The 26,767-nt window shown below is 41.4% G+C and overlaps 1 protein-coding gene across 1 annotated transcript in view; it reads left to right on the top strand.

The window, feature by feature from the left end:
- cntn4 (contactin 4) overlaps positions 1–26,767 on the top strand; it is a 140,870-nt gene that overhangs the window by 68,705 nt on the left and 45,398 nt on the right. Inside the window, exons 5-8 of the mRNA XM_083770561.1 lie at positions 10,186–10,389; positions 14,857–14,959; positions 15,536–15,720; positions 23,478–23,617. Coding sequence (XP_083626687.1) covers positions 10,186–10,389; positions 14,857–14,959; positions 15,536–15,720; positions 23,478–23,617 — 632 coding nt within the window. The remainder of the gene's footprint in view (positions 1–10,185; positions 10,390–14,856; positions 14,960–15,535; positions 15,721–23,477; positions 23,618–26,767) is intronic.

Below are 26,767 nucleotides of genomic sequence, written 5' to 3'. Positions count from 1 at the left end.
TCAGGCTAAACGCTAATATTGTGTACATACTGTAGGAGCGGCATGTTTACAACAATGACGCTACTTTTCTTTTTCTTTTTTTCTCTCCAGGGTCATCTAACCTTAATCTGAGTAGCAGATGACAGATTTCATAAATAATCTCCCTTCAAATCCCTTATTCTAATATATTTCCCTTCTTTATCCCTAGTTTGAGGGTCCATCCTTTTTTTAATATCAAAAGTAATTATCACACCAGATTTCAAAGAACACCATGCACTCCTTTCAGCATTATTTGTAAATGTTACTTGGGGACGAGATTTCTTCCTTCTTTTCTTTTCTTTGCTTGTGTGAGCAGTGTGAGCCTCCCCAGCAGCTATTTTTGCTATTCGTGATTTTTTTTTTAAATTTCTTTTAAATGTTTTGATAATTTTTCCTTACAGTATAATGACATGCCCAAAATAGGAACATATACGAAAAGGTCATGTTGGAATTCACACAAACGCACATGCACGCACGCATGCACGCACGCATGCACATGTACACATGCGTACACATGGGTCTTAAGCCTCATCTAAGCTCCTTACTGTACATTCACAGTGCAGTTGTTTCTGTGTTAAAAGTCTGTTGAAAGAGTGTGTGCGTGGATGCAATACAGCATGCAAGCATATGAATGTTTACTACACGCTGAATGTCTGCCTGTGACTGTATAGATCGACAAGTGTGTGTGTGTGTGTGTGTGTGTGTGTGTGTGTGTGTGTGTGTGTGTGTGTGTGTGTGTGTGTGTGTGTGTGTGTGTGTGTGTGTGTGGTTTAAGCTCCTGTTCTGTGGTGTACGGGACGCAATTCCAGGTTTTTCCTCTCCCTTGCTATCTGGTTGCCGGTGTCTAAACACCTCCATCCTTGGTGCATGGGTACAGCCACTCGTCATGTCCCAAGGTTCCCTGTGCCGGTGCATAAACACAAATCCCTCAATGCCACTGGGGATTTCATCCCTGGAGGAATGCGCTGTCACCTGCTAGGGGAAAATAACAATTGTGGAAAACATGACAGCTCCGTCCCCAACACCTAGCTTGCTTAGCCGAGCGCTAGGCTACATTTTAAACTTTTTATCATAGCCTCTGGCTGACCTTTTACAGCTATATTATTGCAATATACAATTACAATACTGTGTGGACAATTAAGAGCTGCAGCTCAATTAAAGAAGCACCCTGGTTTTGACATATTGTTCTTACATGAGCTGTCGTGCTTTCTACTAATATGGGTAATTTGCTCATGCTCATGCTGAAGAAATGTAGATGGCTGTAGTGGGTTTGGATTTTATATACTAGATATATTGTCTGCTTCATTTGACTTAAACGGTGGAATATGGTGTTGTGAAATTGAAGCGGGCTAAATCATAGAGCCTTGACTCTCAATAATAATAGTGTTATTGCGCGGTCCTTTGATGCTATAAGGGTGTTTTTCTTTTCATACTTTATGCTGCAGAGCATATTGACTTGAGCTCGTGGCTATTCAGCCAGCAATGGCAGCAGACTGCATGAGGCAAGACCCGTCTCACTGGCCCCCGTGTGCAAGGCCCTGGAGAGCTGGTTTTAATAACGACTCCAACACGTTGAGCTTTATTTGTGGAGAGGATGATGCAAGGTATAACGTGTGCCCTGGCTGTCCCAGTTACAAAGCAGGTAGCAGTAGCTAATGTAAGTCTCAGTAATAAAAGGATAATTATCACCATCATTTTTTTCTGTGTAGATGATGGACATGACAGAATGCAAATGACTTAATGAGTAATCGTTCAATTATTAGCCCATTTGTAAACAGTATCTTAACGATCAGATATATAAAAATATCTTCTTTTTACATAGTTTTTGTCAACTGTGTAATATTTCTCTCATTACAATTGTTCCTAAAAATAATGAAATACTTTACCAAATATCTTTCAGTGTTTTCCGGTTCATGTTTGACATAAGCGATCAAAACAAGGAAGTAAAACTGAGTAGAACAACAATGTCTCCCCATAGAGGGACAAGAGGGTATGCGCGTGACATCATCATCATCATACCCAGAAGTTATGTGGGAACGCCTACTGACTTGCAAAAAACTGCTTTCTGGCCTTGACAGGCATATCCAAACAGAAAAGTCCTATCTGATTGCATTAAATGACATTAAACTCACTTTGCCACTCGATTTGCCACTCACTTCTATAATACAGAGTATGAGCATGCTCTCTATTCCAATCTACAGTATGTCTCTATATAGCTTCTCTTTATAAGGAGAGAGAACCAAATGTAAAGGTAGCTGGGCTTAACTCAGAATGCACCAATGGACAAAATAATGGGTCCATTTGGTTCTATTTGTACACAAATTTAAATGAACATTTTACCGTGCAGATGTGGGCAGAAAGGCACGCACACACACACACACACACACACACACACACACACACACACACACACACACACACACACACACACACACGCAGTTGTGTTATTTGGCAGGCTAACATTTGGGCTTTGGGAGCCCACCAAAAGTATCTAGTAAATTGGTTTTAATGCATTAGACTCTAAAGTAGGGCCACGGGTGTGAGACAAACCAGTTAAATTATGATGAATGTTTCACAATCATTCTCGCTGACAGTTATATAGTCTGCCTAAAAAAAAGTGATGTTCCTTTGTCCATAAAAATGTGTCCTGGGACAGACCAGCTCTCCACCTGCCACTGCAGTGAATCACAGAGCAGAAGGAAGGCTGTCACTTTGTCTCTTTTTCAAAGGCTGTGACCTAGCGTGTTGCTTTTTGTACTACTCAGTTATTGTGTTGAGTCTTGGATCTAATGCAGCTATGACCCCTTATTTTCTAATGGAGAGAGACATTTTAAAGCCTGATTCCTTCTTCGTGCGACAGTGCTGTGCACCAGAAATAGCCATCCTACAAGCTCACAAGGTGTCACGTTTGCAATGCCTTGTGAGCTTGCAGGTCTGCTATTTTCGGCACGCGACACTGTCTTGCAACAGAGCATACATTTGGCTTAAGGGGCACTCAAGACTCGGTGCGTGCCTACATGCGTGCATGTACTGTATTTGTGCACGGCCACAAGCGTGCACGTGTGTGTTCACGAGAGAGATGTGTGTTATTTCAGTTCATTCTCCCACCCGAGGCTTTGAGAAAGCAAGCATGTGCATCCTGTCTAGTCCTGTAAAAAGGAATATTAAACAAGAAGAATCTCTGGGCCTGGAGCAGACACACAATGCTAGAATGACTACAGTATGTATGTTTGTTTATTTGCCTTTGTTTTGTTTTATCAGGGGCTAATGCACAGCATTGCACGCTTTAACTTGCTGATCGTCAAGCCTAAGCATGCCTGACCACCAGTTTGGTCCTCTGAGACGTCATAAACACAGCCTCACGAAGAGCTTTTCTTAATACAGTGAATCCCCACACTCTGATCAGAGTTCTTGAATGAATGGTTCTTGAATTATTGTGAATGGTCGAGGTATCCGCTTTACCTTGTATGGTGTCCAGCAGGAAAAGTACTCTTTCTTTGCCTCAGAAAACAATTTACAGAAGCCACTCAATGTATAATAAAATGCTTTCCTCTGTTTCTACCGGTACATTTTACCCCCTTTCTGTAGCTTGTGATGTCATCCGATGATTATTAGGTCTCAAACAGAGCCGGTGGGGACTGTAGTTAAGTTTGTTTAGCATGCCTGGATGCCAATGCTTTGTAAGCCAATGATTACGTTTACATATTGTTGTCACTTTTAGATATATTATTTATACCAGCTGTTTCATGATGAATATTTATCGGATACATTGATACTGATAACACTTAAGTTCCCAAATGGCAACACCTTTATAAATTAGCTAGTAAGCCATGAAAGACTGAGGCATAATTTTAATAAACCAGCATGGCTCCTCTGATATTGATAGATGGCTTGTTTTGTTTGTTGAATCCCACTCATAATTTTTTGCTTATGTTGTAATGAATATGTATCATCTTTAGCAGTACGACTGACTCTGTGGGTGGGCTGAAGGAAGAGGTGGAGAGATAGCTGTGTTGCGTAATCCCATTCGCTAACCCCCTCCATCAAGGGAAGCCTACAATGGAATACTCTAAGGGAAGTTCCCACCTTGTGTAGTTTTAAAACACAAAAAAGAAAATGGTTAAATATAGCTGCAAGCAGCGATAAGACAGGGCCAACCAATACGAAAAGTCACACCTATGTCAGGTCCAAAGAACACGTGCCCTTTGATCAAAGATCAAAGATTGTCCTTCGGTTCATTCAGATGATGATTGGGTGAAATCACAAGCCTTTGTGACAGGTGCAGCTCAACAACGTGTTACGCAATGCGCCTCAGCCCTTCTGATCCTGAACCTGACATCAGAATAAAAAAATAAAAAAAGATCAAAGATGGTGGGTGATCTAAAGGTCGGGGGTCAAAAGTCAGAATACAAAAGTTGTTCGGCATGAGTTTGAGGAGACGAATATGTGAATTGAAGTTTTATTGCTGATGGTCAAACGGTTCATGAGATATGCCTGTTCAAAGTTATCATTTTCAATTGAGTGCTACAGCGCCACCCTTTGGCCAATGGTAAATGGTGCATTTATATAGCGCCTTTAGCCAAGGCGCTTTACATATATTGTGCATTACATTCACCTAATCACACACACATTCATACACCGATGGCGGCGGAAACCATGCAAGGCATGCACCAGTACATTAGGAGCAATTAGGGGTTCAGTGTCTTGCTCAAGGACAATTCGACACTAACTCTGGGGGAGCCCGGTTTCGAACTGGCAACCTTGCGGTTACCATCCAGCCGCTCTACCCTTAGCCACTGCCGCCCGCAATGGTAGTGGGCTTCGCGTCCTCACCGTTTGGCATAGCCCTCTACCATCGTTTTGCAAAAAACTACTGCTATTTTTGGCGGAAGGAGAAGAAAGATAAGGAGAAGAAAAAAAGCAGACAAATACAATAAGGGACCAAAGTCCCTTCGGGCTTGGCCCTTAATAAAGAATTCTCAAACTTGTGACCAGGCTACATTTTTTAATCGTAGATGTGTCAAAATAGGTTTTGATTTTGTCATGTTGTCACTGTGGTGTGTATGGTATGTGGGACTATGGATGGAAATGAGCTTCTCGCTAAATCTGGCAATCATGAGTATTGATTGAAATGCTCATTAATGTGCACTGCAGAAATAAACAAATAAAGTAAAGTAAATCACTGATCACTCGCCTCTCAGTGAAGTAGTTCCTGATTTACATTTTGTTACGCAATAGCTGATTTACTAGCCTACCTCAAGTCGCAGCATGGCACTTTGTGAGTTTGCTTTTCTGCTATTTTAGATGTAGGACACCGACATAAATCCCCACTAAGAGATAAATAAATAGAACTTTTTTGTCATGTTGCACTGTAGCTATTAGTTCAAATTAGATTATTGACTGTGTGACAGCGGAGAAAGGAGTAGAAGTAATATTTTCACAATATAAGATATGTCATGCTAAACTATTGTAACACAATATACTTGTGGTTATTGGAAACATTTGGTAGATTTGCCTTTTGAAAATGTGTTAACATCTTTGTGTTGCCACACCATCCCTGTGTTATCACAGAATAATTTGTGATTGAAGTGCAAAGTCACACATTTAATTGTTCGTGTCCCAGACTTTTAAGCTATACGCCTTTTGAATTCCAGTGTCTATTGACCGAAGTTCATTCATAGTGACTACCTAAATAAATAAGCTCAGCACAATAATTAATTCAATCTCACATTGTGACGTTTTAGATATATAGTACAGGTTCTTCTAAAAAAGCCATTACCAGATTCCAAAAAAACATTCTTCTTCTTGTTCTTCTTCTTCAAACCTTGCAAAGCATCTCTTTTGAAATACAAGAAGAAGACTTCTTCTTGACCTTGCAAAGCATCTTTTTTGAAATACAAGAAGAAGACTTCTTCTTGTTTGTCTCCTCATAAAAAGAAAAGGAAGCAGAGTTAATAAAACAACTTTCAATTTGAGCTGATCTCGTCATACTGATAAGCTGATACCCTGTCACCATGGAAATGTTGTTTACACACTGCAAATATGTTAATATTGATTTCCCTTGGCATTCAAATTTCTACACTAATTACAAGTTATCTTATAGAAGTCCTGCATTTTGTAAGGCGAGTGAAGTATATCAATCGCCCATGAGGGCTGTCACGATCATGACATTTGACTTGACGATTGTCATACAAATACCAGTAAGACGCCCTGAGGGCGTGACGCGTGCACACATCCGCCTGGGTGACTGTAGACTGCTGGATGAGCGCTGGTGCTTTGGCATGGGGGGTCAGATCAACATATGGAATGAATTCTGTACTGACCATATATGGAGCAAGTCTTGAGTGTACAGGGTTTGATGAGGTCAGATCAACATATGGAATGTCAGAACAGGTCAGCTATGGATATATGGAGATTTAAGGGTTTGAGATTTGAGGTCAGATGTAGAGTTGCTGGCCGGCTCCATATTTGCAGATCTTTGTGATGATCCAGTCTTCTCCATGTATGGTTATCCAGCATTAGATGAGGTCAGTATGGTGATCTTCATATATGGAGATGGCCATTGGCCATATATGGTGGCGTGACGTGTCACAAGGCGTGATGCCACGAGGCGTGACCATATATGGAGGCGTGATGTCACAAGACTTGATCATGTATGGAGACGTGACATCACAAGGCGTGATGCCACAAGGCTTGACCATATATGGAGGTGTGAAATCATGAGGTGTGACCAAATATGGAGGAGTGACGTGACAAACGGAATACAGGTTTTCATAGTAAATGCGACCTACCGTCGCAATACATGTAATTGGGGTTAACGATTGAATTGTGGAACCTAATAATAAACGTTGAATTTCTGTTTGGCTTTTAGGTTTCGTAAACAGAAATTGCACGGGACAGATATGACAATAAAGAACTGACCGTGACTGACGGTCTCTAATACTATACTCTTAATATGTATCTACAAGCTCACAACATGTCACGATGCATTGTGAGCTTGTAGATAAGCTATTAACACTGGGGGGGGGGGTTTATATTTGTAAATCAAAAACATTTTTAAACATGGAAACGATTATGATAATTATGCAAAAGTAATTGTGATTATCTCAAATAATTGTTATTGTGAAAGGCCTACCCATGGCATTCTTTTCACTATAATGTAAATATCTTTGTGGCGGCTTGTGGCTCCATCTCATTATATTCTCGCTCTCGGTGGGATTCTACAGCTCGTGTTTTGTCATACTTTCATATGCGTTGTAAACATTGGACGAGAGCAGGTGCAGCCACGGCGCAAAAGCACTGGAGAGGAAATGAGCACAAAAACATGCCATGTCCCACCTTAGTGGGATCCTTATCCCTGTGGCCCTCTCTCATGTTCCAGCTTCAACACGCACGCACGCACGCACGCACGCACGCACGCACGCACGCACGCACGCACGCACACACACACACACACACACACACACACACACCATTTGCTTAGAATACACCAATTGGCCAGCTCCCCTGTCTCTTGTGCTGTACCTGTTTCTAACAGCCAGCTGGAATGCAAGACCATGCTGTGATAAATGGCCAGGCAGTTTGGACCGGTAAGGGAAGGAATCCTCCTAGACGATTTTGTTTAATTACCAGCCTACTAACAAGTGGTAGGGTTTGATTTGACTCAACAGGGAAATACCCAAATGTTTCTGGCAATTAGACTGGTTGAATGTAAGATCATTCACATCCAATGTCTTGCTCAAAGGTCAGCGTGGGTTTGGTTCATTTTGAAACATTTCTACACAGTGATGTGACGTTGGACATATGCTGACATTTAGACTCCGAGAGTGCTCATTGATTATAGCAGTCTGACAGTTACAGTTCTTGCTAATATGCCCTGCACCATAACTTACCTTTTGCTCTCTTAAACCCTCTATATATGGTAAACCTGACCTGAGAATGCTCTGTACTAGCTCAGTCCTTTTTTCCCTATATACTGTAGACTGAATCATTTAACCGAAAATAGCCATGAGCTCACACCATGACCTGGAGGCGTGATCAATGCCATTTGGCTATTCTGAGTGGCCAAAGAGCATTGATCACGCCTCCAGGTCTTTAGTTTACTCAAGTTAGGGAATAAGACCAGGTACTTAAGACACGCAAAATACAGCCCAGTATCTCTATAGTCATGTGATCAACACGGATCTGTCAGATTTTCATTCCATCCTGTTGGCATTGGCTTCCAAAGTTTGCAGGATTTTGTCGGTTTTGAACAAAATGCCTCAAGTCATGATCGCAGTGTGATTTCCTTGAAGCACATTCCCACTAGGCCGAGGGAGAACATTTTTCAAATGATCTTCATGGTGGCGCTGCAGGCTGATTGTCATTTTAACCTATAACCCATTTAGACCTGATTTAAAAACATTCACTTTGAAAGAATATATATTCAAAGATTTGCGCCACATTTTTACGATTTTTCAAAAATAGCAGACCTACAAGCTCGTAGCGCGCCACTCGGTGGTGCGTTATGAGCTTGTAGATCTGCTATTTTTAAATAGCTAAATTATAACATAATGTTTGAAACACCAAAAGGGGTTCCCGCCCAAAATGGGATAACTGCACAGATCTGCATGAAACTTTGCACGCACACTCGATAGAGGCCAACGAAAAACCTCTGTCCTACATTGTTCCACATCAGCCTTTTATAGCGCCACCAGGAGTCACGCAAATCGGTACGAATTATCTCTATAGTCATGTGTTCAAGATGGATCTGTCCGATTTTCCGTATTCCATCCTAATTGGCGAATTCCAAACATTGCTGGCCCACAATAACCTACCTGACCTGGCGGAGACCTATGTTCCAAAGATCACTTTTTTCTGGTCTAGATCTTATGTTTCCCTTTCATGAAACTTTGCTGGTGTCAAGATTTTATTTTATTATGTTTTTTTGTTTTGTTTTGGATGCTATGCAATTGAATGATCAAGGAATTCTCACATTATGGATTCAGCAGCAGCCCCACTAGAAAGCTGATATTGCTTTGCGTTAAGTGTTTTTATTGATCATATACCAACAGAGTATACTCAGATTGCATATGAATTTAAAACAAAAAATGTATGGATGACATGGAATGTTTTACATTGATTTATTCCATTTCAGTTTGCAATCTGAGATGTACTTATATATTTGAGCATGGTGGTTTGTAAGTGTAGTCATCCATCTGTACCAAATCCACAATGAGATACCCCCTCTGCTATACATGAAAAATGATTGGTCTGTAACCTCTCCCAGTCCTCATCATCTTAAATGTATACCTTTTAGAGTGATACTACTATTACACAACCATGTCTTCCATTTTTCCATTCTTCCACCCAACTCTATTCTGTGCACTATCTATCTATCTATCTATCTATCTATCTATCTATCTATCTATCTATCTATCTATCTATCTATCTATCTATCTATCTATCTATCTATCTATCTATCTATCTATCTATCTATCTATCTATCTATCTATCTATCTATCTATCTATCTATCTACTGTATCTATCTATCTATCTATCTATCTATAAATGCACACACCAACTTCAAACTTCAAATTCGACACACGCATTCCACGTCACCTCACTGGGTGCATTGCCCGGTGTCGAGTCGGCGGACCCATGGTTGTCCAGAACTGCCACAAAAGGCCTCTGCCTGGGCTCTGGACAGGGCCCCTGCTCAGGGTCCATATATGGACCTGGCCTGTTCTGACATCATTCTGACGTCTGCATAGACTCTATATTTGGGCATGCCTGACAAAGAACTCCATATATGGGCATAAAAGGGACACAGACATAATATCTGGGTGGGGCATGCATTTCCAACTTGCATAGTTCCAAGTAGGCTAGTGCCCAACGGGCACCGCTGTAGAGGCCCCATGGGCACCGCTCTACTCAAAAGAAAGAAAGAAAGAACAGTATTCTATGGTATTTTGAAAACATTAACAATTTGGTGTGACACCTTTTCAACCTTTCAATTTTTGTTTTATTCAAACTCAAAATTGAAAATAGAAAGGAGAGGTCGCACAGCTCGTAGTCACGATGCAAAAAATACTGTTTATTGAGTTACCAACGTTTCGGAAAACAAATTGCCTTCTTCAGGGTATGAGGTATTTGAACTCATGTCATGTTCCTATTTTTTTTCCACAGACCTGATATTCACCTGGATCTTTAATGAGTACCCATCATTTGTGAAGCAGGATACTCGTCGTTTTATCTCCCAGGAGACGGGGAATCTGTACATCGCCAAAGTGGAACCTTCTGATGTGGGCAACTACACGTGTGTGGTAACCAACACCGTCACAAAGACCAGAGTTCAGGGGCCACCAACGCCACTAGTGCTACGCAGTGATGGTGAGCTCTACATCTCTTCATTTCCCCTGTTATAATGTTACTTTGAAAGTGATATGGTGAGTTCTCCCTGAAATGTGCCTAGCGTTGATGATACTTGGTTGGTTTATGAAAGAGATGTGATAAATATTGCACTGGAATTGCCTCATGGCCATAATAAAAAATCCTTGTTTTTTGGGGAAAATGTAAAGTAGGACGAGTGGACTTAAGGAATACAAATGAAATGCAAAGGTTAATTAGCTTTTTCTTTTCTAATTTCAGCATGTCCTTCAGTATGTTGATTCAATGCTTTAGGTTGGCCTTATCAAGGCACTCCAGTGGAAAGGTTATCCTTCTCAGCAAGCAATCTAATTGTGGACCTTTGTCCCAGAATGATGTACTCTGTTTTTTATCTCACAGAAGACAGTAAAATTGTGCTCGGGTGTCACTGTGGTAAAGTACCTAAAAGTACCTGCAACACTGGCCTGTGTTCGAGGAAGGGAAGCCAGGTGGGGAGGGTGATAATTGTCACTGCACGTTATCCCTGTCAGCAGGGATTGTTGGGCGGGAGGAGTAGGACCCACCAAGACTCTACATCCTCCCGATGGGGGCTCCTCACTGGTAGTTGAGTCATGGGGCGCATACGTTGGTCTGACGTACTAACAGTCTGACATGCAACAGTCCAACCCATGCATGGCTGGTTTCCGTGGTTCCCGACATGCGTTGCCGGTTAAGACACGTGTGGCCGGTTAACCATTCGTAGCTCCCGACATGCGTTGCCAGTTAAAACTCACCTGTGTCTTCCCTGTGAGGTTAGGTTTCTGGGTAGGGTGTCGGACTAATGCTTGTTAGTACCAATTATTAGACCAATCACATGACAACACAGAAATGTGTGTGGGGAGGAATCAATTGGCATAAAGACTAAATTGGGGAGAAAAAGGTAAAAAATAAAAATATATATAAAAAATAAGTTAGTAAATATTCGTCAGTGTTTGGATGACGCAGGGGTAAAGTCCTGAATTTGAGTCAGCTGCAAATTATTTATCTGTCTTTCTTTATCTTTTTTTAAATTATCTCTAAGATGAGATGGGTCCCCGGGGATACCGGAGAACTTGCCAGTTTTCTGACTCGCCGCGGTTTAGTGCATTTTAGTTTTAATTTCATTTAAATTGCATTGAATTGAGAGAGAGAGGATAGTTGTTTAGAGTTAACACTAGATGAAGTAGGAATGCTAAAGTTTAAACAACAAATACCAAAACAATGTTAATTCATTAGTAAACAATATCCTGAATTGGTAGGCCTACTATCATTGTTATTCACATACTCAACTTTTTTATCATTATCTAGCTGACCATTTAATTGCACAAAATAATTTGATCAATTTGGAAATGAACTATAACATCTGTGGGTTTGACATACTAACTACACTGATGAAGACAGCATGTTAGCATAACGATGAAGAAATTGATGAAGACTTTTCGCTGCGGTGAGTTGGAAAACTGGCGAGTTCTCCGGATACCGTCCCCGGGGGGTCCCCATAACTTCCAGACCCACAGGAACACGCCCAGGGGGACGGCTGGTTTCGGCGAGCCACCCCACGTCCGAAACGGTTGAGAAATGACAGTTACCGTGTTGGTCCTCAGGGTGTCCCTGTACTGTACTGTACTGTACTGTACTGTACTGTACTGTACTGTACTGTACTGTACTGTACTGTACTGTACTGTACTGTACTGTACTGTACTGTACTGTACTGTACTGTACTGTACTGTACTGTACTGTCAGATTTGAGAAATCCACCAGAGCAATTTGGTGACTTCCTTTGTTTTTGTTCTTCTTCTTTGTCATTCAAACCTTTATTGAATTAATGCTGGAGTAGTGTTCTAGTATCAAACCATCAATACCAATCAAGAGGGTCACATTAAACAGGTGTATCCTACAAAATTCTCTTATAGCTGTCTCGTTAACATAGGTTATAGGTCTGTGGTTACACTCCAGTATTGGACAAGCCATGATAAGGATCTGAATTGGCTTCCACAGTCTTTCTAGGGAACCACCCAGATAACACATGCCTCACAAGATCAAAGAGATTAAATGCCTTTCTTCCACATCGAGAGCCATTTGTACAGAACAATTTTTGACAGTTTTAACAGTAGTGTTGAAGAAGAGTATTGTGAAACAGCATCTTTCAAATCCAAGAATATAGTAGTGTTTTTTCTAGCACCATTACAAATCTAGAAAGGGCACCATCATTATGTCTGTGTGGTGCATGTAATGACATTTTGGCATTGTGCATGTATGAAAAGGCACAGGCGATTGGACTTTGATAAAGTATGATGATAATGAATGCCTTGTGTCAGTTATACTTGTAGGCCTACAGGAATATGAATCAGAGCGGAAATGTAAATGACAGTGGCCTCCATTGACATAAAATTGAATATGATAACTGGCAGCCAATGTGTGAAGTCAGTTGCCCCCGGCAAAAGTAAAGGGCTGCAGCCGTCGAGACCCGAGGAATCCGCAGGGTAAAATAGTGTTCTACATGGTTGTTTCACAGTAGTGGCGCTCTAAGTGAAAAGATTTGCACTCTAACAGAGGCCCTGCAACATGTGATTCACTTTTGGGACTGATTAGTTCACCAATTTGGAAAGACAATTACAGAAAAACGGTATAGACTATCAAATAAACCAATAAGCCACAAGAGGCCATGGTTTACTGTGGGTTTTAGAGAGGCATATTGAGGCACAATGCAGAGCAGAATGCCTCCAACCTTCTGTAGTACAGTACAGTACAGTACAGTACAGTACAGTACAGTACAGTACAGTACAGTACAGTACAGTACAGTACAGTACAGTACAGTACAGTACAGTACAGTACAGTACAGTACAGTACAGTACAGTACAGTACAGTACAGTACAGTACAGTACAGTACTTCGTTTTCGAAAAGCAAAGGGTGAATTTGGTTATAGCTAGCACCACCATGAGTCAGATTTGTTGAATTATTCAAGGAATCAGTTCCTAGGCATGCGGCATGCAGAAGAAATTTGACACTGATCAGTGTAGTAGTTTGCAAGATTAGCCACGGACATACAGACAGAAATCATCTCCGCCGCCGGCCTTTGGCTTGGCGGAGATAAACATTAATGTGACAAAGTTAATTCAAACTAAATTCACATCTGTTTGTCCGAAAGATGATGGACAGTTTTGATTTGTTGACATGAAGAAGTCAAACAACCTAGAAAGCCAGAATCAATATACCATTTTCCCCACTCACAGTGAGTGACAAATACTGGAACTGCTCGGCTGACAGTAAATGGCAGAAAGTCTTGCTTGATGTAATGACAGCACCCATTGGGGATTTTAGTTTATAGCTGTGTAAGCACACATATTTCACAGGGATGTAAAATCTCAAGCATTCTAAACAGTCAAATCCGGAATGTTAATTACCAGCTGCGACAGCATGGCTGGTATTGTTTATACCTTGTGTGAATGTGTGTGAGTGTTTAGTATGTGACAGTCTGACTGTGAACCGATTTTGCCAACACGAGTCACAAATTATGCGTACTGTAGCCTGCAAGTTAGTTCGGGCAGAGGCACTCGAGAGGTTTACATTATGCACTTGTTTGCTCCTACAACCACCCCTGCACCACCAGTGGGCTCTGCTTTTTCTGCGTTTTCCCCTGGGTGGTTCATTACAGTATGAGTATATCTCCCTGCTCTTAAATGGTTGCATTCTAATGTGCTGAGCATATTCACACTAAAACATTTAAATATTTATTCATAAATATAATTATGCATGTTTTCAATCTATTTGTGAGTTATCTGCCTGAACTGTGCCAGGGCTCCAGAAGTAGAGGGTAAACAGATACTGGCTTGCTGAGACCTTTTTACCCATTAGCATTGCTATATGTTTTCAACAATTCCACCAGTACCTTGGGAAGTGTTATATCAGGCCCAAATGTATAATATGTTGCAGATGCGATACATTTTGGGGATGTGTAGATCATAATAAATGCTTTGACTTTGGCTTTAGGCTGAGCTGGATAACTACCTTTTGGCTTCTTTCTCTCCTCATTTCTTCAAAAGGAAGGAGGCACTGTTTGAGCATTCTCCAACAGAGCTTGAGTGCTAGATGTTTAAAATATTCAAACTTTTTAGCAGGAGGACGCTGTACTTCAAACGTGTTTTCAACTGTCATATGAGAACAGCAGGGGTCCCGGTATTAAATCACACACGGCATCTGTTGAGCACATTTACTAAAATACAAATGCCTTGTGGGCACAGGTTCCTATCCCCGGGTGTGGAGCCTTTGAAGGTGTTTGTTAAATATCCATATTAACCAAACTAAGAATATTTCAACCTTCTCTGTTTTAGGAACACTAGCGGTGGGGCTCGGATGGCAATGTGAATGAAGCATAGGGTTATGCTTCACTAGCAGGGCTTTCTTCTTGTATAAACTGACTAAATCTTTTGTCTTTTGCATTTATCCTTCAGGTGTGATGGGCGAATATGAGCCAAAGATCGAAGTGCAATTTCCAGAGGTTGTCCACGTAGCCAAAGGATCCACTGTAAAACTGGAATGCTTCGCTCTGGGGAAGTATGTACAACTCAAGCTTACCACAGCTCACTGGCATGTTAAAATAAAAATGGTAATAGAAAGGCGGCATGATATTTTTCATGTGTATCAACCATGAATGCTGCAACAAGAAGAGCAGGGGTGAGCGTGCTTTTGCGGCTGCGGGTCACAGGATCTGAAACATATTGCCCTTCGATCTGTCCAGTCGATTGGGGCATTTAGATCCCTACTTAAAACCCATCTGTTCTTTCTTGCTTTTAATTGTACTTCAATTTTTTGTTTCTTTTGTATCAATGCTTTGTTTTTAACTACTGTATGTTCAGCACATTGATCAGCTTTGGGCTGTTGTAAATGTGCTATACAAATACAGTTTGATTTGATTTGATGGCTGTACCTAGATATTAGTATCTAGGTTTTATGTATTTAATGCTTAAGTTTAGTTAAAGGCAGCTTGTGGGGTTTCCTTTATAACGCTGTGCACTGCAGTCAAAGCTATAGTGTGGTTGAAAGCCAATTACTACAATAGCCCTATTGTGTTTTATGAGCAAGCTACGTAGATCTTTCAACATGTCAATCTTTCACATTTCATTTCTATAGCCCTGTCCCCTCTATAAACTGGAGGAGGGTAGACGGAGTCCCCTTTGCCAGGAAAGTGGACGTGAGGAAAGCCAGTGGTGTCCTGGAAATCCCGTACTTCCAGCAGGAGGACGCTGGCACATATGAATGTGTGGCCGAGAATTCCCGCGGGATGAACACCGTAAAAGGAAAGCTCTCCTTCTATGGTAGGTGATCCTGAAGAGCATGAATATTTGACCAGACTGGGCTGCATGTCAGATGTGCTCAGACTGAGCGGCACACATAACTAGTCCTTACTATGCTATAGAAGTGTCAGTGTACACTCCCGCATCGTACCGTACAAAAAGAAGCGAGATTTGTTTTAATGCAACATTAAAATGATTAAAGGCTGTCAGCCATGATGCCTCTAATATTAAATGTATCCAGATTAAAGGAGTCATGCGGCTGAGGCTGAGTCCTTGGATATGACCTTGTTTGCGAGCCTTGTATTTGGTTCCAGCAGATGGCATCATGATTGACATCCAACTTGACTGGAGACCGGAGCCGTTAAATGTACTATACTTAGACTAGAGTCACATATGTCTGATAAATAATCTGCACCACAGCATCTGGATGAGCAGGAAGGGGCTTACCGGAATTATTCATTGTCCTGTATAATACAGAGTTGGCATCTGTGCTGTAGAATGCAGGTAATGATGGCCATGATTGCTGTTACCAAAAAGTGAGGACATATTGTGAAGTGTCATTTCTGAAATGAGATACATGCATACAAAATTATTAATAGCAGACATGTGACATAAATGCTGGCACCTTCAAAAGAATAATGGGTAATTTGAATCATTGGTTTAGAAAACTTTTTCCATGCAATGCATTTGGAAACACAGTATAAAGTCAAAGTAAATGTCTATACGGAAATTGCATTTTCCAGAAATGCAGAAACAGAAATAGACATATCTCAGCTCCCATAATACAGCCATTATGGCATTTCTACAGTACACTATTGTTAACTATTGCATGAGGTTGAGTACTAGGTCTGGCTTTTTAAGCCGTTTTATGGTCTCCAAATTTGGACAGTTGAGACCAGTGTACAACTAGGGGCATGGGATGGCATTGTTCTTAAGCATGTGCCTTCAGGCTATCCAGACCAAAGGGATTTCTTTCTCCCTCCTGGAAACTCTCTGCTACATGGTTAATGACCCACTTGCAAAAATAACTCGTCGGGATGTGTGTATGTTTAATCATACATGTTGTGCCATTGTATATTTTTGCTTAAAGGACCATACTGCTTCATATTCTGATTCAGCCATAATTATATTGTCCATAAATCTCTCTCTCTCTCTCTCTCTCTCTCTTAATGTCTGTATTTTTAGGTTTTGTGCATTTCTACAATAGTTGAGACCATAATTTATTCTGACCCCTCCCCGAAAAGGCCTATCTGTCCTGACCCCTTATCTATAGCCTACAGTAACATATACATTATGGAATTTATGGATCATTATTGTGGACTTAGATGGTTCTTCGTCTCAACTGCTCTGTCATTAAAACGTTACAGAGCTTACTTGAATATAATTGAGTCAGCCATCACTTACCAGAGTCTTGCGGGTGCTCTGTGCCTTCAGATATGCAGAAAATTCTGTATTTAAGCTACAAGGACAAAATCTTGTGAAACACTTTGGTTGACCATGATGCCTTTTTGTGGGCAGGAGCTGTCAGTTAAGTTAGGTGCAAACTGTGGCAAGAGAAAAGGAAGGACAAAGTGGACAAAATACATTTGAAATATTTGGAATCGGCTCATATTCTCCACCCTTTTTCAATAGTGAGTTTGTGGCATTATTTATTTAAAAGGAGCTTTCCTTGCAAAAAAATAAATACTGTAAACTGACAAGTAAAGTACAGTATAGGGACAGTGTTTATCACATTCCGTCTTTAAAGGGCTCTTCACTGAGTTCACTCTAGATGTTGTTAACACGGTAACACCTGAAATAACGAAGATGTCAATTATTGCACGTACAGGAACATGCAGGATCAGCATGTTCCTGTAACTCTATTCCAGTGGTTGCCAACCTTTTTTCACACACACACATACACGCACACCCACCCACCCACACGCACACACGCACACACACACACACACACGCGCGCGCACGCACGCACGCACGCACGCACGCACGCACGCACGCACGCACGCACGCACGCACGCACACACGCACAGGCACAGGCACAGGCACAGACACAGACACAGACACACATACACACTTGTGTTATTCAAACATGTTAAGCACATAAGTCTTACTACTCATCTGCGAAGAGAAATGCCTGGTCACAACCTAAGGCAGAGAGTGCAAAGTGTCGGGACGGAACATCCGTCAGATGAATTTCCCCCGGATACGATATTTTTCGACCAATCACAACACTTTGTAATTGTAAAGCTATGTAAAGCGTCAATGTAATTTCCTTGAGCAGTACTTCCGCCAAAATCGTCCTTAATACTTCTTTCTTTGGTGCCCCACCAAGGAGGGCCCGGACCCAAGGTTGTGAAACACTGCTCTATTCTTCTCTGCAGTAACTGGGAAGGATTTGAGTCGGCTCAGTAAGGACAGCAAACATTTGTACTATCCACAAGGCTGATCATTGATCACTGTCTTTGCTATGCTGTACAGTTCAGTTTGTTTGGTTGATTTGTTTGTAACTGTTGGCATCTCATCTCAGTCATCTGTCAGTAGAGAGTGACTGGATGCTACAGTAGTTAGAGGGTGGTGTAGATAACATTTGTGACCCCTTCCAGTATTTTCACCCACAAGTCGGCTGAAGAATATGTCTGCTTACTAACTGTGTGTAGCATGAAGTCTGGGAATGGCTTCTGCAGTACACTTATTTAAACTATGTGAGCAAGGTCAGTGGCTTTCAAAGTGGGGGGCCGTGCCCCCCAGGGGGACTGCCACAGGCACCAGGTGGCCATTTGTAAATGAGGAGAAAATAAAAATGACAAATAAATACAGTAGTTATTTATATATTTTTTTATTTCAACTCATAAGATTATTGGCAGTGGCAGTTTTTGAGTGGTGCAACCACTCCAAGGAACAGCAATGTCCCTATGTCCCAACCATAGACTGTAAAAAATATGGACAAAGCGTTCTCCGGGTCTGATATGGACGTAAAATGAAGCCTGTCAGTCCTTGAACTGTAAGTCGCCATATTTCTAGATCCGTTTGGGCCCAGCTGGCCATTGGCTGGCCCAGACAACGAGGCGGGACTTCCCCCCTTCGTCTTCGTTGGTTTTTATTTTGACTCGAACGGGGGGTGGCTCCCGATCATAGACTGTAACGGTAGCCACGCCCCTCAGAACATACGTGACTTTATGGTAATATTTTAAATAAATGGGACCATAATTTTCCAAAAAGAATATTATGACTTGAGAAATGAGACTTTAAACTAGTGACTGGAAGCAGAAAGTATTCATGACCATGTTTATTAAGGTAATACAGTCTAGGTGAAGTTGGGCCCAAATACATGGAATCTCTATGGGTTTTTTTTGGGCCCAATGACAGCGCCACAACAGGCCATTATATGAACTTTCAGGAAGTCCTGATTTCCTTAGTGGCTTCACAAAATATCTGTCTGACTGCACCCCTGGTCCCAACCTATGTCCTAACCTATCTGACTATGTGACTATGTCCGTTTAGAGTACCTGTAGGGGCAAAAGTGGCGCTGTTGTGCCAGAAAAAAAGAGAGAAAGAGAGATAGTGTTGCACTGTTGCCTGCTAATGAGAGAGAGAGAGGGGAGTTGCACCACTCAGTTCACACAGGTGTGATTTTTAAAGCAGGTGTAAAGCTCTTTTGTTTGTTTGTTTATAGCCTTCTAGTGGAGAGTTGCGCAATGAGGGTGCAGACAATAGCCGAGTTACATGGTTCATGTAACTCGAAATGGTGACAAACACCCAGTGCATTTCGCAAACCTCCAGTTTAGGGCTTTGTCACTATTCGCGCCAGTAGTCCGATAGAAGGCTATATGTAGAAGACCTGGCCCGATGAAGTGAACGGAGGTGACTTCTAAGTTCTAATAGAAGTCTCTGTTTATAGCCATTTCACAACAGGGGGGCTATGCCTATTTTGTGTCCCCTAAGGTAGGCTACTATAGCCAAGATTTGTGCCATGTTTTCTAGACCAACCTCTACCAGGGTCTCTAACACAAAATGTTGTCATCTTCAGGTCTGGCCTTGTGAGTCTACTGTTAGGCTTACTTGATATGAGGGATGGAACACTTAAAATTGACCACATTTGGTCAATCATTCCAAAAGAGGGTTTGATATATATTTATAGGGGGGGGGGAACATTTTTGTAATCATCATTTGTATTTACACTAAACTAGAGACTAGAGAATAGCATCATACATAGTATTATGATCAATATTATGTTTAGCTCAGAATACTGCTGCCCGATCTAGCAGATGAAACTAAAGGCTAAAATCTCACCAAGACAGAGCAAGTCACAAAAGTAACGTGCTGTGTCTATTTATCTTGGTTACAGTTAAATGGATCATCTCTTGGTTTCCTTCCAAGTTGCTCTGTCTGTCATTTGACCCCCCCCCCCCCCATCCCCTTTAAGTATTGCTGTGTCAGCTGTCAACAATAACTCATTTTTAAGGCGTTACACAATTTTCCATTATTTACAAGAGCTGAGGAGCCTGCTGTCAACAGCCCAGGCTGATTTGTCCCTCTTTGCTACAGGTCTGCTTTCCTTTTTGATGTGCTTTGTCACTCTCATCCTCCTTGTGTCTCTCACTCTCCCCCACTCCCTCTCCTGCTGTCTGCAGGAAGTGATAAAAATCTCTAATCTTATTTTGAACTACTTTTGAATTAAGCCTTTGAGACATTCGTCAGCAGTGTAAGCCAATGGGAGAATCAATAAGGGTATCTCTTGTACATCCATGCAACCTGCGGCCCCATGAGTATGTCTGTCTCTCTGCATGGAAGAAATGAATGCAATGACAGAATTATGGTCATCGATTGTTTGTTATATTTTATCCAGACAAATAATTGGTGTGCTTTAATAGACCTTTGAATAAATGTGTTTGTGAACTGCAAAAAGGAAAAAGGAAATTTTGCTTAACTAGTTCGAATATATGAACATCAAATTATGTACAGGGATGGGCACAAAATGAATGTTATTATTAGGCAGGTGGTCCGCGGACCCCCAAGTGGTCCGCGAAGCATGCCGTCGACTCAGACGCAGTGAAGCAGTTTATGTGTGTACCTTTTTCTGCCATTGCACGTGAAGAGCTGCAATGTCCATTTTGGCGTGTTGTAGAAGTTAGGAGTCCGTCTTTTGTTTAGTAGTTAAATGGATCAATGTACAGATGCGGCCAAAAACATGAGTGAGTCCACGTGAGTGTAGGCAGTGTTGTTATGAGGCTTGGAGTGTCCGGAAGGGAACAAAATTCGATAGGCAACGAATGATGGTGTAACGCAACCGATTCTTCCCAATATGACTTGCACTGCGTGACTGGTGTGTCACGTGATCTAAAGTCCCTGCATAATGGAATGGTCAACCTAGTTAGTTAAGTTAGTGAGGAGCAGGGGTGGGCTAGGACAGACATTCGGTTCATTATTTATCAGATGTATCCACGCCATGAGGTCTGCATTGTACTTGCTCAAATTCTGCATAGACCATGCATAACCTTAATTTATATCCGTCGTATATTGGTTGCGCCTTGGCTGAGCCTGTACTGTCTGTAGATCACCAATTTTCAGCATGCGACACAGTTGTATGTTATTGTTATAGTATTATAACATTATTATGTTATAGCAGCTTCAGGAAGTATAACAGGGGTTCCCAAACCTTTTCAGCTCGAGACCGAAAACTGAAATTTTGTGTTTTGTTATGAAATAATACAAAACATTGTAGGCTCCTTTACTTAACTTCACTAGCGATTCATGCAAATAGGCCTATGACCCCAAAATGTGTTCTTTTGAAACATTGTTTGGGGAAAACGTAACTTATTTAAGATTTATTCGCATGTCATTGAGAAGAAGCAGGACGGATGCCGGTTCATTACTGTTATATTGGCCTTCTGGTTTCCCTAAACCTACTACTTTTCAATTTGGTAGAAAGAAAGAATCCCACAATTTATGGTTCAGCCAGCTGACGTTTGGCTCGATTGTGTGTGGTAGGCCTAGTGTACAGGCAGAGATGGGCTGCCCGCTTTCATTTGGTAAGCATTGACTGAGAGTCGATACGTTCACAGCGGGTGAGGAATGGAGTGAAGGGCCTTGACAATGAGAGGAGAGGAGAAAAAAACAACATGGTCCTGAAAGGTGCGGAGGGTGGAGCAGGCCGCCGCCAGGCTCGGGTGGAAGATTGCGGTTCCATGGATGGATGTGATGCTAAATGACTGGTGATAATGGAGTCTCAGAGTAGATTTCTGCTCTCTGCTATCTCTTCTGGCGGTGCTCCCATCCAAAACAACACAAGCACGCACGCACGCACGCACGCATGCACGCACGCACGCACGCACGCACGCATGCACGCACGCACGCACGCACGCACGCACACACACACACACACACACACACACACACACACGCTCTGCTTCTCTCTGCTCAGATACATTATGGGTCGTTGTGGTCATAGGTTACATGATTGACATTGGTACAAATATTGATACCGGTATGCGCATTTCTGCAGAGCTACACAGAAGCTTTGAAGCAATACACACACACAAACACCCGGCCTTCCTTTAATCCAAAAAATAGCAGTTCAATTCCACACTGAGAAAGGTTGAGGAAGATTTGACAAGTTCACCTCAGGGTTAAGAAATGCCTTGGATGTCTGTGTTCACAGAATAGTTATAGCCTGAATCCGAATCCCATTCCATCCAGCTGCAGTTGAAGACCAGAAGGATGCAGCACTATGCTGTTTGAGGTATCAGTGGCCCACTTTGGACACAAATAACATTACCCACTATGATATTTAATGCTGAGTGAAAACTGAAAAGTCACTATTATAGAGCCTTGAGGGACTCTGGACAACCATAGCCATACTTAAGTGGTTAATGATAATAATGACGTCCACTAGACTTGTGCAGCAACTTTGGTTGTCAAATGGAATTTTGGAATTTGACATAAACACACACAATATTCATTTTGTGGATCAATAGAGGTTGATGTCCTTCCCTGAACAACATAAACAATCACACATTACACTCTACATTGTCCTCGTCTGTCTCTATCTCTCTCCAATCCACTCACAATCACAAAGTGGAATGCAAAATCCAGCACACTGTGGCACTATAGGGATATTATATTTGCAATCACCATTGAATTTCTGTATTTCTGCATGCTGTAGCAGAAGCCAATTAGAGCAGGATGTTCTGTTACTGAAAAGTCATCTCAAAGGTCAGTCCTTGAGTATGGCATTAGGTAAGGTCTGTAGAATAGAATAGTGATCTACCATTACTCTTGTCCTGCCAGTGGCCTTGTGTGATATAAGATGATAGTGTCTTGACCTACACATCATCCCGGATGTATAGAGCTATGGAGAGAGTAAATCCATCTTGTTTTTATGTACCTTTCTTTTTTAGTTTCTTTTTTTCTTTTTGCTAAAATCGTTAACTAGCCTTGAGTTACTTGCAAGACAGTAAGAATCAATGCTGCTGCTGTATAATTATACCATAATTTACTCAAACTGTATTGGATGGAAGTGTTTTATGGTACCACCCACGGCTACTCTAATACATTAGTTTGTGATGTACATCACTTTCAGTCTTGCATAAGCATGCTATAGACTTTGATAGTCTGACATCATTTTCAGTATTTCATTTTTCAGATTATTCTCCAAAATTGGTGTGTTAATGGTTGAAGGTAAAGTATATTGTAATGTAAAGTGCTTTGGAGAAAAGCGCTATATAAATACTGTTCATTTACCAATTAATCAAATTCATTGTTTTTTTTCCTGAATTTTCCAGCCCCACCGCATCTCATTGAAAAACCTGAAGATATGCAGAAACCTATTGATGACCCGTTGGTGTGGGAGTGTAAAGCCACAGGGAAGCCCAAACCTTCTTTCCGGTGGATGAAAAATGGAGAGAATCTGGAGCCTGTGGAGGTAAGACATGCTTTAGTGTTGCTACTGTAGCTCTTTATAATGCCAGCTTAAGTTCTGCTGCCCAGGTTGGCAGCAAAACAGTTGTGACTCAAATACTAATTGCCTATTTGATGTTACTGAGTCCCTGTACTGTAATGAGGAACCCTATGTGTCAAAGCTTTGCTGCTACATAGTGAAGCTTTTCTACGAAATCTCCAGGCAATTATATGGTCTGTATTTTAACACAGTTCCTCCATGCAGCAATGCAATATGCACTTCAGTCCTGCCAAATATACTGCATATTTGTTGGGATTTAGACTGCGCCTCCTATCCTTTGGTGTGTTCAAAGACTAAACTGTAAACAAGCCAAGTATTTCATGCTAGTCTTGAAAGCACAGTGATGTAAGAGCTGCCCTAATCTTCTGTTAAATCTCTCTTCCCAGAGAGCCATCATTAATCCTGTGCCACCAAAGGAGGAAAGGGAGAGTCTCTGTGGAAGGCAGCATACTTTGTTGTACCCTACATTCAGTCTAGCACCTTTTCTCCTATTCACGTCCTCCTTATGACTATTGAGATGAGAGATGAGCATGTATATTGTGTATGAGCATGCTTATTATGTACAACATACACTGCAACCACCGTGCTTGTTCATCTAACTTAATGGCAGTGAAGCTCTGTTGTCGAGTATTCATTAAAGCATTTGCGAAAGTATGATTTAATATTATTATATCTCAGCCACTGGGCAATGCTAGAGCCAGGTTATTTAGAGAAGATTGATGATGGGCACATCTTGGACTTGAAAATAAACAAACTTTATGTTAATTTTCTTCATTATGTAAAAATGGGCACAAACACACCAGAGGGTATCGATCAATCCTTAGATGTTATATAGGCTTGGATTGGACAAAGCCTGTTTTATTGTTACCAGGGGCAACGCTTCTAACAGCAAACCGTTTTTCTCATAAAGGCAGATTAGGCTTACTTTCAGCACTGAATAATGAACAATCAAGTCAAGTCAATGTGGTACGCTTTTTAACACAACCTTTATCAGAACATACTAGTTTGTGCAGTACACATGCAGAACACACGTGCAAAACAAATGAGTCCATCTGTTAGTATTGATAGTGAGGAAAAAACAGCATTCTCTTAACTTCTTTTCACAACCATTATAAAATTGTCTATACTGTATAATCGGTGCCCTTGGATGCTTGCTAAGGCACATGCTTACAGAGTACGGTTTGAAACTCGCCCCTCTCATGCCCCCTAATTCAACTACATGCTTACGCTAACAAAAAGATAATTAGAACAAGAATAGCAGAAAGCAACCTAAAAAGAAAATATCTCATATTTTGAGATATGTGCAGTGTGCATACTAGGGCTGAATGCATGATTAAAGCTTGGAAATGATGATACCGTTGGATTTGTTGCACAGGGCTGTCCCAAACAGCAAACTAATAAGTGGATATGCATGCGCAAATGAATTAATCAGCAAAGGTGTTACATTGTTTGAAATGTCACCATTAACCACAGCAGCTTAATCAGTGGAAGAAGTAAAGGTCAGCGATGTAGGGCTGTAGGAAGAGGATACTCCATTTGTTGCTTTTCATTACAGTAAATCAATCAAGACCTTTATTTATTGTACCATTCATTGGAACATCCCACTCATTCTTTCTTGAGACTCACACACGGTGAAAACATCCACCACACCTGATGATATTTTGAATCCAACTGTATAGATAAAGGGATACTCCCTAAAGCCTGAGTTATACTGTAATTAGTTGCATGTGGGTGTTGCTCACTGAAAATAGCCGAACTACAAGCTCACAACACGTCACATTGTGACACCTTTTGAGCTTGTAAATCGGTTATATTCAGTGCACTACACCAGCACACAACCAACTATAGTAAGGGTTATAAGGGAGATAATACTTTGTAAGAGCACTATAGCAATCAATCTGTGCAGAATTGGTCTTTCTTTTTAGTAAACACCAGGACAGATTGTTATTCAGGACATCTTCTTGTTGCACTTTTTATACTGTTTATACTGTCCTACTGTATATCAACTAAAGCAACCCACTGTTGTTGGCAAATGACATTGCCAATCATTTTCATTCAGCATAAGGCGTACAGATGGCACCCCCAGGTCCCCTGCATGAGAAACTGCTGATTTAAGAGGAACGTCATGCTTAATTAATAGCAGCCGTAAACGGGAGTGCTTTCCATGCACGGACTGATACGGCACCATTTACCCCCCCTCCTGCCAGCAGGCACATTCGCCCCAGCACAACCAGGGCTACTGAGCACAGTCTGAGCACTATGGAAATGCAGGCGCTCTAACCTGCTCGAACACAGGATTAGTTTGTGATCTTTCAATGAGGACAGGCTTTTCACATGGCAGTACTTTAATCCCCTGAGACTGGAGTTCGGCCCCTCTCAGAAAACCCCCTATGGAAATGGAATCTAATGCAATTATGGGTGAGCCTGCGGAAAACACAGCAGATGAAGGGCAAGCAGAGGCAGTACCTGACATAGTTTGAACGGAGACATGAGAAGTTAACTGATTGGGATCTGAAATGCAGTCGTGAGGGAACCTAAGTAGAAACAGAAGACAGATAAATGTTTAGGATTAACAGATCATACTTTACATCGTGGTTCTGAAACCACCTGTTTTGGGTTCAGTACCCCCAGGTTTTAGTTTCCCGGGCCCTTTCCCTGATTTCTGAATCCAATAACCTCCGAGTACTCCCTTTACCAAAGAACATTTTGCTTAGAAAACTGCAAGAGAAAACCATAGCTAGCATATAATGCCAAAATATATTTTTTGTTTTAATAACATAGATCAGCAGGTTCACACAACTTTTGTCAATGTTTTATATGAATTAAACAGTAAAATCAGTTTTTTCACTCACTTCTCTGTAGTACCTCCACGTACCCATTTGAGAAACACTGCATCGAACAACTGTGTTATAGAATTATGACCAAAACGTATTTCTTTCAGTTGAAAACATGCCATTTTTATTGTTTGTGGTTGTTCGATGAAGTATAATTAGCCCTACTGTTTGTGTCCCAGTCAAGTTTATACTTCATTACTCCATCACTCCACCCGTATTCTGGTCTTACTTTTCCAGTGAGTTGCAGACAAGCTTTCTCCTTCAGTCAAACAGGGAAAGG

This window comes from Protomyctophum parallelum (genome assembly GCF_964188405.1).
Source record: "Protomyctophum parallelum genome assembly, chromosome: 8".
Classification (NCBI taxonomy): domain Eukaryota; kingdom Metazoa; phylum Chordata; class Actinopteri; order Myctophiformes; family Myctophidae; genus Protomyctophum; species Protomyctophum parallelum.
Note: the sequence above shows the minus strand (reverse complement) of the source record. Positions and strands in the feature narration are given on the sequence as shown.